At 44.2% G+C, this 14612-nt stretch overlaps 2 protein-coding genes across 6 annotated transcripts in view; one reads left to right on the plus strand and one right to left on the minus strand.

Annotated features, from left to right (window-relative positions):
* Window positions 1–1736, plus strand: part of HOGA1 (4-hydroxy-2-oxoglutarate aldolase 1) — a 26534-nt gene extending 24798 nt beyond the window's left edge. Inside the window, exon 7 of the mRNA XM_065923027.1 lies at window positions 1600–1736. Coding sequence (XP_065779099.1) covers window positions 1600–1692 — 93 coding nt within the window. The 3' untranslated portion in view covers window positions 1693–1736. The remainder of the gene's footprint in view (window positions 1–1599) is intronic.
* On the minus strand, window positions 792–13700 carry MORN4 (MORN repeat containing 4). 5 transcript variants are annotated; one of them, XM_065923033.1, is made up of 5 exons: window positions 13681–13700; window positions 5633–5725; window positions 2870–2984; window positions 2339–2448; window positions 792–2110 (listed from the first exon to the last, which is right to left on the minus strand). In XM_065923033.1, exons 2-5 carry the CDS (start codon window positions 5697–5699, stop codon window positions 1962–1964), a joined length of 441 nt encoding a protein of 146 aa, XP_065779105.1. In that variant the 5' UTR covers window positions 5700–5725; window positions 13681–13700; the 3' UTR covers window positions 792–1961. The 5 variants fall into 5 exon arrangements, with proteins under 5 accessions (XP_065779105.1, XP_065779102.1, XP_065779101.1 ...); XM_065923030.1 differs by lacking the exon at window positions 13681–13700 and adding an exon at window positions 13527–13641; XM_065923029.1 differs by lacking the exon at window positions 13681–13700 and adding an exon at window positions 13495–13635.
* Window positions 13701–14612: the final 912 nt, after the last annotated feature.

Here is a 14612-nt window from a genome sequence, read left to right on the forward strand (position 1 = left end):
AAAACTAGTCTGGTTAAAAAGAAAGGTAAACAAATCCTTGTTTAGGGCAAGGACTAGAGGACAGAATACCAAAGGTATCAATCTTCAACAGAAACTGGGCATCTGGCTGACACTTAGAAGCTTGGGGCTTGGCATCTGGGCTCTTCTCATAGTTGACTTCTAGAGGATCTGGGCTGAGGAGAATCAGGTTCAGGAACGGGGCAAAAAGTTAGGGTTAGGGAGGCAGGTTGGTGCACTGGTGAAGAGCTCAGCCTCTGGGCTTAAACTGACTGGGCTTAAGTTCTTGGATCTGTAGATGCCTTAGTGTCAGCAGGATCCTGGAAGACTATGTAAATGCCCTGAACCTCATCGGTGATAGCATGATAATAATGGTACCTTCCTATAAGATGGTGCATGTGAAAGGGTTGGCGTGGCAGGTGATTGTGCAAAGAGTTGCCCGAGATAACCAGCAGGTGGGACAATAACCTGTCTCAGGACTTGGGCACCCTGATGTTCAAGATGAGTACAGTGGGGAAAGTGCTTTGGAGCCAAAAAGTCCCAGATACAAATCCTACTCAGCTCTGCCACTCACTAGTTAGGGAAACCTCAGCCTGTCTGCTGCTGTTGTTTGTTTTTGTTTTCTTTTTTTTTTTTTTAATTCTGCCTGTACCTACCTTGCAGAATTAGATGCTATTTCATAGTAAAGTGTGCAACCCTCAGTTTTCAACCCTCATCTATGACTAACTTTTAGAAACAGCACATGGGCCAATATCCATACAGATGTAGAGCAAGAGAGTCAGGAAAACCAAGTATAGGCAATTCTGGTGATTTGTTTATTCCTCATAAGCACTTGTTTCCACAGTATAACGCAGAGAATAAATAGAGGCACACAACTATCACTTCCACCACAATCTGCTGTTGAGGAGACATTCAGTGTGAGCATAAGGGACTGGGGATGGGGTGGGGCATTTTGGGATCCCAGGGTAACTGGAGGCCTCTGTGATGAATTGTGCAGGAGTCCAATCAATCCAGATCTGATCCCTAGGCCTGATGGCCAAGGCTCATGGTGGAAGAGTTACAGTGAACCAAATGACCTTTGAGTTCATTGCCTTCCCAAGATGGGTCAAATTCTAACTGAACCCCAAGGGGTTGAGGTGGGTCTGACCCAAGGTCCACTGGGAAGGAGCTGTGTCAGCCCAAGCCATCCTTGAGGATTCAGTTCACTCCATGACAATGCCTGATGCGACCCAGAGATGTCTGCCCTTGATCTGGAGTAAGTAATAATTACAAGCTATAAGATGACTGTTTACGTCAGTTTCTTTCTGACTAAAAGGATCCTTTCCCATGGCGAAGGAAGGAGCAAGGGGCACAGATTACCTGCTGGAACTCAGGGTTGGAAGATAGCTTGTAAGGTCAAGGGAGAGGAAAACAGTACTTCACTGAACTCTTCACAGGGGCAACAGGCAGACACAGGACCAGGCTGGTCAGACAAAGCGGAAGGCTTGGGGCCATGATGCCCACCAGGAATGTAGGACAACATACAGAAAAGCTCTGGTCTTGACTTTCACGGGACCGCTATACTGTCGAGGCCACCCCTATTGTTTTTCTCATTTCTCACAGAGCACTGAGCACTTGGCCCTCATCTGGGGCTGGGATCACCTGCACCAAACAGAGGCAGAAGGAAGAGATTCTGCATCACTTGGCAGAAAATGAAGTAGAGAGGCGGCAGCCGGTCTGCACCAGGTGATCGACAGTGTTAGGGACAGAAGTACCAATGAGCAAGAGAAGGGAAGGACACGCTGGGTGACCACTGCTGCAGTGGCCTGAGCCTCAGACCGTCTGTGACCAAAGCCCTGCCTTGCAGGTGACAGGCCCCTCCCGGGGCTTCTGCTCCACGATCACTTTTGTCTCCTCTCACGTTGGGTTCATTTTTCCACCCTGAGCGGGTGGCGGGCATTGCTGTCAGCCGGGCACAGCCCCCGTCAGGCAGTGAGGCTCCGGGCTGACTTGGAGGCGCTCTGGGCCCGCTGGACCACTGCTGAGCACTTCTCACGCCGCAAAAGCTTGTTGTTCTCGAACAGACCTTCATTGCGGGGTATTCCATGAGAACCATCAGGGAAAGTCAGCAGGCCTTTGAGGGGGACAGAGAAAATAAAGGTGTGATGGTGGCATTTGTGGCTCGGAGGCCAGCTTGCTACGTTGAAACCGAGGGAGAGAAAATTTGCAGCTCTTGGGTGCTGAGTCCAGGGACCCATCTTTCTGTATTGCTGGGTGTCCACAGAAGGATTAAAGCTGCAAAGGTGTCCTGCCACCCATTTACACTCGCCTTAGTCACCTGTCCTGCTGGTTGGCAACTTACCCAAACCATCCACTCTGCCGTTTTTAAATTCTCCCTCAAAGGTCATGTTGTCATGTCGAATGAAGACTCCGACGCCGTTGAACTTGCCCTGGGCAAACTCCCCCTCATACCTGGGGAAACGCGAGATGTCAGCCTTCAGGATAACTGAGTCAGGCAGCTACTAACACCAAACATGTGGCTTATTAACGCTAAGGAGCAAAGCTGATTCCACTCTTCCAGAGCTCCCCCCACCGCACTCCCCCCACCTCACCCAGCAGAGAGGAGTCACACAGCCCAAATGATATGAGGCTCTAATCTCAAGGAAACAACCAAAGAACACAGTGGTGGGCTGAGAGGTCACTGACCTCCTTGCCATCTCAAATTTTAGATGTATTTATAAAGTAACCAAGAAAAGAACAAATGCTACTCCTTGCCTGTTTTCAGAGAGTCAGGGACAAGCTCAGATTTGACCAGGTGTTTCTCACTATCATTTTTAGACCAGAGCTTCCCTTCCCTAGTCTAAGGTTGGGAAAAGAATGACCGGGTACCCACCTTGAGCCATCCGAGAAGGTCAGTACCCCGAAGCCATTAAAGAGCCCATTCTCAAAATGGCCCAGGTAGGTGCCACCATCTGCAAACATCAGTTGACCAAAACCATGTCTGCGGCCTGAGCAAAGAGAAGACAGGTTGGTCAGGTTGGGATGGGGCAGCTTCAGGGTCCTCTGTCACTGTCTAACATCCTTTGCCTTACATCCCACCCACAAAGGAAAGAAGAGAAACAGTGACATTAGCAGGGCAGAGAACCGTTGCCTAGAGTAATAACTTGGCTCCAAGGACTGTTGCAGTGAAAAGGAAAAAAGAGCAGTGAGGTTTTCTTTCCCTTTCCTGAGATCAAAGAAGATAAAGAGAACAGTGAACAGGCCTGAACATTCCCAGTTTTTACTTTAACTCTTCCTAATCTGTAATCTGTAACTGAAATTGCTTTTCTGCCCCCTAACTCTGCATGAGCTACATTTTGCACCTATTATCCTTTGTATGCATGTGGGCTAAGTCACCTCAGTCGTGTCTGACTCTTTGTGACCCTATGGACCATAGCCCGCCAGGCTCCTCTGTCCATGGGATTCTCCAGGCAAGAATACTGGAGTGGGTTGCCATGCCCTCCTCCAGAGGATTTAACCCAGGTCTCTCATGTCTCCTGCATTGGCAGGCAGGTTCTTTATCACCAGCACCACCTGGGAAGCCCTTGACTCTGTGCTACTTATATCCTGTATCTGGTGCTTACCTTTATAGCACTCTCTCTGCAAACCTCTTGTAGTTTTTCTCTTTTTACATATCAGAAAGAAGGGGCAGGGCCACAGGACTGCCAGACTCAATTACTGGGATACTGATGCCAGCCTTGCAGTGAAACAATGCAAGAGGAAGAAGAATACAAGATTCTTACACCTTCGCTCCTCACCACAGACCCCTAACTGCAAGCCCTCATCTTATATAAGCCCATAGACTCCTCATGAAGCAGAGGGGGCACAGTTCTTGAGGCATGAACCTACTGTGTTTCCCTCTCTGCCTGCTGAGAATTAAAGCCACCCTTCTATTTACTCCAAACTCTGTCTCCACATTTTTTTTATTTGGATTTGATAGGCAGAGAAAGCCAAGATTTTGGCCAGCAACAGCCATCAGATTTGGAGCAGATCTAAGTATGAAGGTAAGAGAGCACTTAAAAATCACAATAGCTAAAAAAAAAAAAAAAAAAAAATCACAATAGCTAATGTTTACAGGGACTTCACTATGTGCCAGGGACTCTTTCAAACACTTTGTATTTACCATCTAATTTGATCGTCACAATAACCTTAGGAGGTAGGCACAATACTATTATTATTTCCACTGGTTTTTTTTTTTTTTTGCCACAACATGCAGCATATAGGATCTTAGCTCCCTGACCAGGGATCAAACCCATGTCCCCTGCAATGGAAGTGCAGAGTCTCTACTACTGGACTGCCAGGGAAAACCCCTATTGTTTCCACTAACAGATGCAGAAACCAAGGCAAGGGGAAGCCAAAAAAAAGGTACTCAAGATCACAGAACAACCAAGAGGCAGAGCTAGACAGCAAACGCAGTCAGTATCTTGACTCGGGAGCCCTCAACACTTAACTCCCTTGCCAGTCTAAGAAAAAGTACCCTCTGAGACTATGAAGCTGTGGGGCAAACCTAACAGCCTGACTGGCAAGATTAGTTTGAGCTCTGCTCCATCAGTACGGCTGTGCCTACCAACTGGACTGACCAGAGAACAGAGTTAGATACTGGAGAAACAGCAATGCCTTTCAGGGTACCAGGGAGTTCTTTTGGTGGATAGAGACTGCCCAGCAGAGCCTTAGGAAAACTCTCTTCGAAAAGGTCACATTGAAGGGGAGAGCAGTTTGGGAGGCAGGAGAAAAGGCTGGGATGTATGGAGGTAAGGTCACATCCCATATGCACAATTTCCCCTCTGAAATCTCAACAATTCATCAGCTACAGGAGTCTACCATGAAAAAAATGAGGTGTCTGGAAATGGTGTGAACTGCTCTTCGTTGGCACAACTATAAAGAGTCTAGTCTCCTCAGGGCAGTTCCTGGCTTGCTAGGATTGGACCCACGAGACTTTTAAGTGGCCAGACTGTTTCCAAGCTGAACATCATTAACCTGCTTCCTGTATAGTCTCAGTCTCTGAGGAATTCTGCCATGCCTATGAATAGATACTTCCAAGTGTAATGAGCTGTCACAGGAAACTCAAGGCCATGAATGTCATCTTCTCTTGAGTGTCTGCCCTAATTTCCTTCTTAACTTCTTAAGATTCCCTAGAATCAAGTCATTGCAATGAATTTATACCTTCTAATTTATAGGCACTAAAAATCATTCATTTTGCTCTGCTGAGTACATTAGCATTTATAAAAACAATTCCCAAATGATACCATGAAAAGAGAAAAAGAATGCTGGCGGGGATCCCCAGTGGTTCAGTGCTTAGGATCCAGCACTTTCACTGCTGAGGGCCCAGGTTCCATCCCTGGTCAGGGAACTAAGATTCTGCAAGCCATGAGGCATGGCAAAAAATGAGTGTTTTAGCAGTGGGAACATTTAACTTATTTTTGGAGGTTGGCATAATAGTAGCCTTTTCCAATTCTTTTATTTATAATCCTAAAATTGAATAAAGGAAAGGCACTATTTGGATTAAATCCTGGATATAGAAATAAAGTCTCATAAAGCTTGCTTATATGTCTTGATGTATTTCTCCTTCAGCCAAATGCAGGGTTCATCACTGAATGTCCCCCATGGGTCCTCTCACCCTCCTTCCACTCGCCACGATACTCCTCTCCACTGGAGTAAGTGAAGGAACCTTTTGTCAGGGTCATGGTGACAGCTCACAGAAGGGTGAAATCTGCAAGAAACAATAGAGGAGAACCAGTGTCATAGAATGGCTGGAGGAAAGGCCTGGAGAGCAATTTTATAGATATCTTCTAAAGGCTACCAGCCTGGTAAGCATGAACTACCTTGAATACATTTAACAAAAATCCCCACCCCCAACCACCACCACCACCACCACCACCATCACTACCTCTGCCTAAACAGTCTTATCCTCTTACTTGTCTCAAAAGTTTCAGCCGGTTCTAATTTTCCAAGACCTGGGATGGAAATTTAGGATCAATCTTTGAGCATTTGCTTGATACCTACTATGTGCTTAGTCAATGCATAGAATATAGTCTTGTCCCTTGATGAGTTTGTAGTCTAGTTGATAAAAGTAACAATTGAAACACTGAATAATATGAGAGATAATATAATTAAATATCAAACTGGATGGCAGAGATTACAAAGACAAGGGATTGGTAGAATTTAAAACAAGCAGTGAAGAATGCAAAGGGCAATTCCAGACTGAAAAAACACGGGGATGAAAGCACCAAGAGCAACATAAACATGACATGTGCAGTGGGAAATAAGAAGCCGGGTCTTGAAGGTTTATTTACAGAGTAATGGGAAGTAGGGCTTCTCTGGTGGCTCAGATGGTAAAGCATCTGCCTGCAACGCAGAAGACCCGGGTTCAATCCCTGGGTCGGGAAGATCCCCTAGAGAAGGAAATGGCAACCCACTCCAGTACTCTTGCCTGGAAAATTCCATGGACGGAGAGGGAGCCTGGTAGGCTACAGTTCATGGGGTTGCAAAGAGTCGGACATGACTGAGCAATTTCACTTTCAATGGGAAGTAAATTCATTTATGTACACCCAGCCTAAATCTTAAATCTGAAAAAGAATCCAAACCCCCTCATTTTGGAGGGAGAACCATTTGGAGAAAACAGAAGCCCAAAGAGGTTAAGAACTAGTTTAGTGAGCAATGATGCTGATGGTGCCCGTGCCTCCCCGACTGCCACTGGTTCTTTTCCCCCTGGACCATGTCTCTGCTTTTAGGGTCAGGCCAGCTTAGTGAGACCTTCCGAAGCTAGGCAGAGGGGTTGATGGCTGATAAGATAGGGGAAGAGAAGAAACCTCTGCGGGTTACAACACAAACTATGAAAGCAGAGTCTAAGGAAAATGAATGTGGCAGAAGGAAGCAGGATGGGTTGGAACAGCAAAAGCCTATAGCCAGAAAAGCTACAAGAGATGTGATCCTTTCAGTTCAGTTCAGTTGCTCAGTCGTGTCCAACTCTTTACGACCCCATGGATTACAGCACGCCAGGCCTCCCTGTCCATAGTCAACTGTAAAAATGCACATGACATATTCTCCCTCCATCCATGTCTTTGTAACGTGACATGGCAGATCCTCCACTAAGAGGCAGGTTATTTATTTCTCTGCCCATTGGATCTGGGTGGGTTATCTGACTTGCGGATTGCAGATGCCTGGGTGAACTCAGGCGGGACTGGAAGAGCTGCCCTCCTGAGCTCTACCCCGAATTACTCACCCACAGAATCACAGACTAAAGAAATGGTTGTTTTAGCCACTATAATTTGGGGATGCTGTGTAATAACACACCTAGCAAAAGCTAACTGATATGCCCAGGTTTGAGCTACTAAGGCCTGAACTAGCGAGACAACAGGATAAAGTGAAAGTGAAAGTAGCTCAGTTGTGTCTGACTCCTTGCGACCCTATAGACTATACAATCCATTGAATTCTCCAGGCCAGAATCCTGGAGTGGGTAGCCGTTCCCTTTTCCAGGGGTTCTTTCCAACCCAGGTATCAAACCCAGGTCTCCTGCATTGCAGGCGGATTCTTTACCAGCTGAGCCACAAGGGAAGCCCAGGGTAATGGGAGCAGGAATGATTATTAGATATGTTACAGAATAAATGAAAACAACCGATAATATTTGGAGACTGACTAGGTATAGCTTCATATGAGTGGTAAAACAATGTTTATCTTCAAGGGTATTCTATAAGAAGGGGTTAAGATATTCAAAACATAATTAAATATAAACAGAGATAAACAGAATAATTTGATGTATTTTTTAACATACAATCCCTACTTCTCTTTCTTTCTTTCTCTTTCTCTTCTTCCTATGCCCTCTCCTCTGGCAACTATCTGTTTGTTCTCTGTAACTTTCTGTTTTGTTATGTTCATTCATCTATTTTTGTTTTATAAATTCCATGTATAAGTGAAATCATATGGCATTTGTCTTTATCTGAGTTATTTCATTTTAGCATAATACCCTCTAGAGGTCCATCCATATTGTCACAAATGGCAAGATTTCATTTTTTATTATGGCTGAGTAGTATTCTACCATATATATACATATACATTAATATACACCACATCTTCTTTACCCATTCATCTATTGATGGGCACTTAAATTGTGTCCATATTTTGGCTATTGTAAACAATGCTGCAATGAACATAGGGGTGTATATCATTTCCAATTAGTGTTTTCGTTTTCTTCAGATAAATACCCAGGAGTGGTAGTACTAGATCATATGGTAGCTCTGTTTTTAATTTTTTGAGGAACTACCATACTGTTTTCCATAGTGGCTGTATCAATTTACACTCCCATCAATAGTACACAAGGTCTCCCTTTTCTCACATCCTTGCCAACACCTATAATTTGTTGTCTTTTTGATAACAGTCATTCTAACAGGTGTGAAGTAATAGCTCACTGTGGGTTTTTAGAAATATTTTAAAATTTATTTATGGCAGTGCTGGGGCTTAATTGCTGCGTACAGGCTTTCTCTGGTTGCAGCTAGCTGGGGCTACCCCCTGGTTGTGGTGCACAGACTTCTCATTGCAGTGGCTTCTCTTGTAGCAGAGCACGCACAGGCTCTAGAGTGTGTGGGCTTCGGTAGTTGTGGCCCATGGGCTTAGATGCCCCTCAACATGTGGCATCTTCCTGGACCAGGAATCAAACCCATGTCTCCAGCACTGGCAGGCAGATTCTTAACCACTGGACCACCAAGCAGGTCTTCTCATTGTGGTTTTGATTTGCATTTCCTTGATGGTTGGTGATGTTGGCCATCTGTACATCTTCTTTGCAAAAATATCTATCCAGGTTCTCTGCTCATTTTTTAATCAGGCTGTTTGCTTTTTTGATATTGAGCTTTATGAGTTCTTTGTATATTTTGGATATTAACCCCTTATCAAATACATTGTTTGCAAATATCTTCTCCTATTTAGTAGGTGGCTTTTTCATTTTGTTGATAGATTCCTTCACTGTGCAAAAGCTTTTTAGTTTAAGTCCCATCTGTTAATTTTTGCTTTTGTTTCTCTTGCCTGAGGAAACATATCCAAAAAATATTGCGAAGACTGATGTCACAGAGCATGCTGCCTATCTTTTCTTCTAGGAGTCTTGTGGTGTCACAACTTACATTTAAGTCTTTACTCCATTTTGAGTGCTTGTTCATTTGTATATGATGTGACAGAGTAGTCCAATTTGATTCCTTTGCATGCAGCTGCCCAGTATTCCCAACACAATTTAGTGAAGAGGTTATTTTTTCTCCATTGTATATTCTTGCCTCCTTTGTGGTAGACTAGTTGCCCATTTAACTGTGGGTTCATTTTTCTGCTCTCTGTTCTACATCTGTGTGCCTGTTTTTGTGCCCGTATGTACTATTTTGATCATTCTAGCTTTGTAGTATAGTTTGAAATCAGGACGCATGATACTTTCAGCTTTGTTGTCTTTCTTAAGATTACTTTAAAAAAAAAAAGATTACTTTGGCCATTCAGGATCTTTCGTGTTTCCTGAAAAATTCAAATAACATTTTGGAAAAAAAATCAACAATTTTGACTAATGACGTAAGTACTGAGTAGAGGAAAAGTAAATTAAAGCCATTCATCTGTTCTTTATCAGTGCCTTATGGGATATTCTAATTTTGGCCTATGTCATAATGATTTTGATACAGATGTTAAAAGCCTCTAAGTGATCTGATGTGAAGACAGCCTGGCCTGAACAGAGCAGAAGCCCTGTGCTCTCACCCAAATACACAGGGATATTAATTTCTACCTCTATAATGAAGGCCAGCTTTGTGGAAGTTCTTTTGGTGATGTTTGGCGGCTTCCCGGGTGGCTCAGACCATAAGGAATCTGCCTGCAATGCAGAAGACCCGGGTTCGATCCCTGGGTTGGGAAGATCCCCTGGAGGAGGGCATGGCAACCCACTCCAGTATTCTTGCCTGGAGAATCCCATGGACAGAGGAGCCTGGTGGGCCACAGTCCATGGGGTAGCAAAGAGTTGGACACGACTGAGTGACTTTCACTTCACTGCAGAGTCATTCCCATAGGTCCACCAGAGATTTTTGCCAATTTTCCAATTACTCAGGAGCTCCATATCCAGGGTCCCTTAAATAGTAGAAGATATCCCAAGACAAGGATCATTTTCTTGTCTTAATGCCCCTCAGTACCTCTAGGGGGCTATTTCTCAGTGAGGTGATGATGGCACCTGGCATGCCATCTCTGTTGTATCAACATTCCACAAGGTCAGCATCTAATTTCAGGCTCACAAGCTTCTTAAAATCAACCCAGCACCAGAGTATGCCTGGAGTAGAGGTCAACATGACTCCATGGCAAATACAACATTAATGAGAAGAAGAGAAGCAGTTTGCCATCAAAACTAAAGAGGAAAAAAACTCTTTCCAGTCCATACAGACATTTTGACAGCTAGAGGCTACCATTAGCTCTTCCCAGAAATAATTACATCAGAGAACTAAAAGTGTCAGCTATGATATAAATCTGAACTACTTCATTCCTTCAAAACAAATCAGAATATGAATGGTTGAATCTTCTATTAAATATTGAAACTAAACAACTGTTCTGATACATAAACACAAAATCATTATTTCCACAGGAAGATGATGTTAAGGACATTCCCTTTAAAGGTTTAGAAGCAGCTAATTTGTCTTCACAGTTTTGAAAGGAGTTATTGCAGTGCACGTTGAGGAATCAGACTGACAACATAGGGGCCCAGTCTCTTGTATGTTTACTTTTTCTTGTATGAAATTTCCAAATAGTGGCATCCTACCAGTAGAAGGAACCTGAAAGGGAACAGTGCTTCTCTAAAATTTGATGATTATCTAGGGACCAAGTACTAGCCAGCCCCTCCAACTGTAAACCTAGCCACTCTTTCATTATGCTGTTAGCTTTGGGGCAATATATCCTAAATCAAAGAAGCCAAAGAAATGAAAGATTAGCTTCTCATTACCAAATAGAGTGGACTGTATTTTCCGAAGATATTTGCGACCATATTTCCTGTCTTACACGTTCTTCTACAATTTGACCTTGCCACTGTCCCATCAAAAACTTGTGTCTAACTCCTCACCTATGAATCTGGCCAGGCTTGTGATTGCTTCAACCGATAGAAGGTGACGGAAGTGATGGTGTGTTCTGAGGTTAGATCATAAAAGGTGATGCAGTTTCCATCTTGCTCACTGGTAAACTTAAGCTTGGAGATCTGAGACACCACATAAGTAGTTTGATTATCCTGAGGCTACCATGCTCAGAGGCTGGGCCACATATAAAGTCACATGCGTTGGAACTTTGAGTTAGCAGTCCTCATCTCTGAACCAACCTAGCCTAGGCACCAGGAGTGAGTAAAGGAGCTTTCAGAATGATTCCAGGTCCCAGCCGTTGAACCTGCATCTCACTTCATTGAACCTGAAGTATCATGGAACAGAGTGAGGTCATTGCCATGACGCCCTCTCTGAATTCCTGACTCACAGGATCTGTGAGCACCATATGGCAGGTTTTAAGCAGCTAATTTTGGGGTAGCTGTTATATAGCGATTGTAACTGAAACATCATCTCTCAACCTAACCCTGCCACCATTCTTCTCCATTTGTTTTCAATGTAGTATGTTTGCAGGTACTACAAATTCCCATTCCTTTTTGCTTTAGGGAGATAGAGCAAACTTCAAAAATAGTTGGTTGTCAAAATGATGTCAGTTCCCAAGAACACAATCAGAAGTGCTAATTAAAGGAACCAGATGTACACTCCATTCCTCTCAGGTCATGGTTGAACACACTCGATTAGAAACTTCTACATGTGTGCAAATAATTGATATTGTCACTGCCTGAGACAGAGTCAGGGTTTTCATTTATGACTTCTGTAATTAGCCATGCTAATTAATAGCTGTATAGCCAATGACCCAAAAAGAAACTTTATCAATAATCATAGTTGAGACAAATCTAGTTTAATGAAGTATAGCCAGTGCTGATATAATAAGGGATGCAAATCAGTATTTGTATCAGCTATTCAAAAAGTCTTTTTAAAGAGAATAGATGGCCTAGGAGTTTAGGCTTCAGATACATATGTGGAATCTAGCTAGAAAGTCAAGATGAGTCATCCTTCTTAACAGATGCCCACCCTTTCTCTCTTGATAGATAGGTTGCAAAGAATCAAACCAAACATTTATCTAAAAGAAAATGACTATTTTGTCCTCATAAACCAACACACTGTTAGGCTACACAATACACTATATCCTCACTATCTTTATTTTCTCCTGCCCCAGACATTTCCAAATAGAACTAGAAGACAGGGATGAAAACTTTTGTTTCCATTTCATTTGTCTTTTTATAAAATTACAGAAATCAAACTGATCAAAAATATTTATGCATCCACAGTAATCAACATATGTCCAAATCCAGAGGATTAAAAAAAAAAAAAAAACTAAAAGAGAGCAGATTTTCAGTTTAAGAATATTTTTTGAAGGCATCCACTTTAACTACCCACATATATTAATAAGCATCACATGGTTCCCCTAAAGCCAACCTCCCCAGGGTATGACAGTCTTGTCAAAGTTCTTTGAGCTATAAAGAAAGTAGTTCTTATGCTTTTAGAATTCCAAAAAGAAGAAAATGAAGGCTTTGATGAACAAACATCAGGCCTGTAAGGGACTTAGAACAAAAAGCCAAATGTTCTTTTTAAAGTATTTTAAGTGAGCTTAAAATATTGTCTCTTTTAAGTCTGTAAATCTCTTTCACTATACCAATTCTTCCTTCCACAGGAAAAGTAAACAAATGTATCACTATTAGATAAAGGTCTTATTTAGAAAGACTGTGAGACAGTTAAGATTGCAGAAAGTGGAAAGAAAATCCTGATGCCAGAAAGAAGGTCAAAACAAAAAACCCAGAGGCCCTGGGGCAATGGGGACTGACAAGATACTATTCTGGTCCATGAGAAAGTAAAATGCCTGGGCTGGGTTCTAATATAGCCGCGTGACTTCCGCTGGTACCTGAGCAGTTTGGAGATGCTAGACGTAGGAATGCCACCGTCAGCTAATTTAAGCATCCACTTTCCCAAGCCTCACTTGAGTGTGTGCGGGACGCCTCTCCACCAAAGTGTGACAGGCGAACCCTGAGCAAACAAAGTCCAGGACCGCAAGAAAGCAACTCTTCTCGTCGACCTCCCCATTTCTTCTCCCACCGGTCCTGGCCTTTCAGCACCGCTCCTTCCCTTCACCCAGGGTCAGCTCTTCCACGCGGGCGGGGTCTTCCGCTCACACAGGTCTGCCATCCGCTCTTCACAAAGCCCCCACCCACCCCGCTCGCTATCCCGGGCGCCATGGGCTCCCTCTAGCCTCAGACCCCGCAGCAGAGACGGAAGCCCGGGTTCTGGGACCCCCGTGGGTGCTACCCCCCGGGATGGACCCCCGCTCCCCAGGCCCTGTCATTTCGGGCTGGGCTCCCCAATCCCTTTTTCCCGATCACACTTTCCCGGCCCCCACCCACCCGTGCTGCCAGTCAACCTGGGCCGGGGCTTCAAGGATGATCGTCTCACCCCGACGCCGGGCTGCAGCGGCCCTGACCTCGGTTCCGCCAGGCTCGCCCTTGCCACCTGCCTCTCCGCGGCTACCTCCAGTGCCTGCCCCACTGGACGCCGCCATCCCGCGTAGCCACACTGGGAACAATTCCCGCAGCCCATTGGCTGTTACCCAGGCAACCGGGAGCAACGCCACTCCCCATTGGGCCAGCCCCGGGCTCTTCGCCATCTTTGTGCGGGGCAGTGTCTCAGACTCTGCGCTGAATACACGAAAGACGGGTGGAGCTGAACTACCGTTGCGTCTCAGCCACCCGAAGAACTCAGAACTCACCTACCAGGGGTAGCCTAGCTGACTAACCAAACCAAACCAAACCAAACCTGAGTCAGAGTCAGCAATGACCACCTCCACCAGCGTCTTCTATCCTGCTCAGATCTCCACAGTTGTCAAAGGCACCCATGAGGAGCTAAAGGACAGAGTACTTTTGAGGTTGCGACTTTGTAAATTGTAAAGAGCAAGACAGGACAACTGCAGTTTCATAAGTATCCGCCCTGTGCTAGCATTGTGATATCAGGGCACTTTTGCATTCACTATACGGATTTGTGTTCTCGTTGGCACTACTCATACCATTTATATTTAAAATATAGTGTCAAGATTGGAACAAATCCTCCCAAATATCATGCACACCAACCGACTTACCCATATTTATTTACTGAACAATGTGAAAACTGCATGATGCTAGGTTCTGCCAGGTTAGAATAGACATGATCACCGCTCTCATAGGATTTAAACTGCTTCCATGTGGAGAAGAAAAGATTCGTGCAAGTGGAAAAATCCAAGACTATATTTAATTATTAAGAGAAGGCAAGCACATGAACAGAGTAAGTAGATTTCTCCTCTGAATTTGGATTTCCTAATCTGTAGAATAGGATGGTAATAGTAATAATGATAAAGTCTCCCCAGAACTTGTACGAAAATACAACATAAAATTCTCAGTACTGTGTCTGACCTTGTAGGAGACTGACACTGTAAGTGTTCAGTAAACTGTAGATTTAAATGATTGGGGTTTTGTCTTCAGATCCCATCTTTGCTACCAATTGTGTTGG

This window comes from Muntiacus reevesi, chromosome 2, assembly GCF_963930625.1.
Source record: "Muntiacus reevesi chromosome 2, mMunRee1.1, whole genome shotgun sequence".
In the NCBI taxonomy this organism is placed as follows: Eukaryota; Metazoa; Chordata; class Mammalia; order Artiodactyla; family Cervidae; genus Muntiacus; species Muntiacus reevesi.

Excerpts from the sequence above, each read along its gene's own strand:
- MORN4 (XM_065923033.1), bottom strand. The coding sequence starts at position 5,699 with ATGACCCTGACAAAAGGTTCCTTCACTTACTCCAGTGGAGAGGAGTAT. Across the intron at positions 2,985-5,632 it reads TCGTGGCGAGTGGAAGGAGG|GCCGCAGACATGGTTTTGGT; the intron begins GTGAGAGGACCC and ends CTCTTTGCTCAG. Across the intron at positions 2,111-2,338 it reads CGGCAGAGTGGATGGTTTGG|GCCTGCTGACTTTCCCTGAT; the intron begins GTAAGTTGCCAA and ends TCCCCCTCAAAG.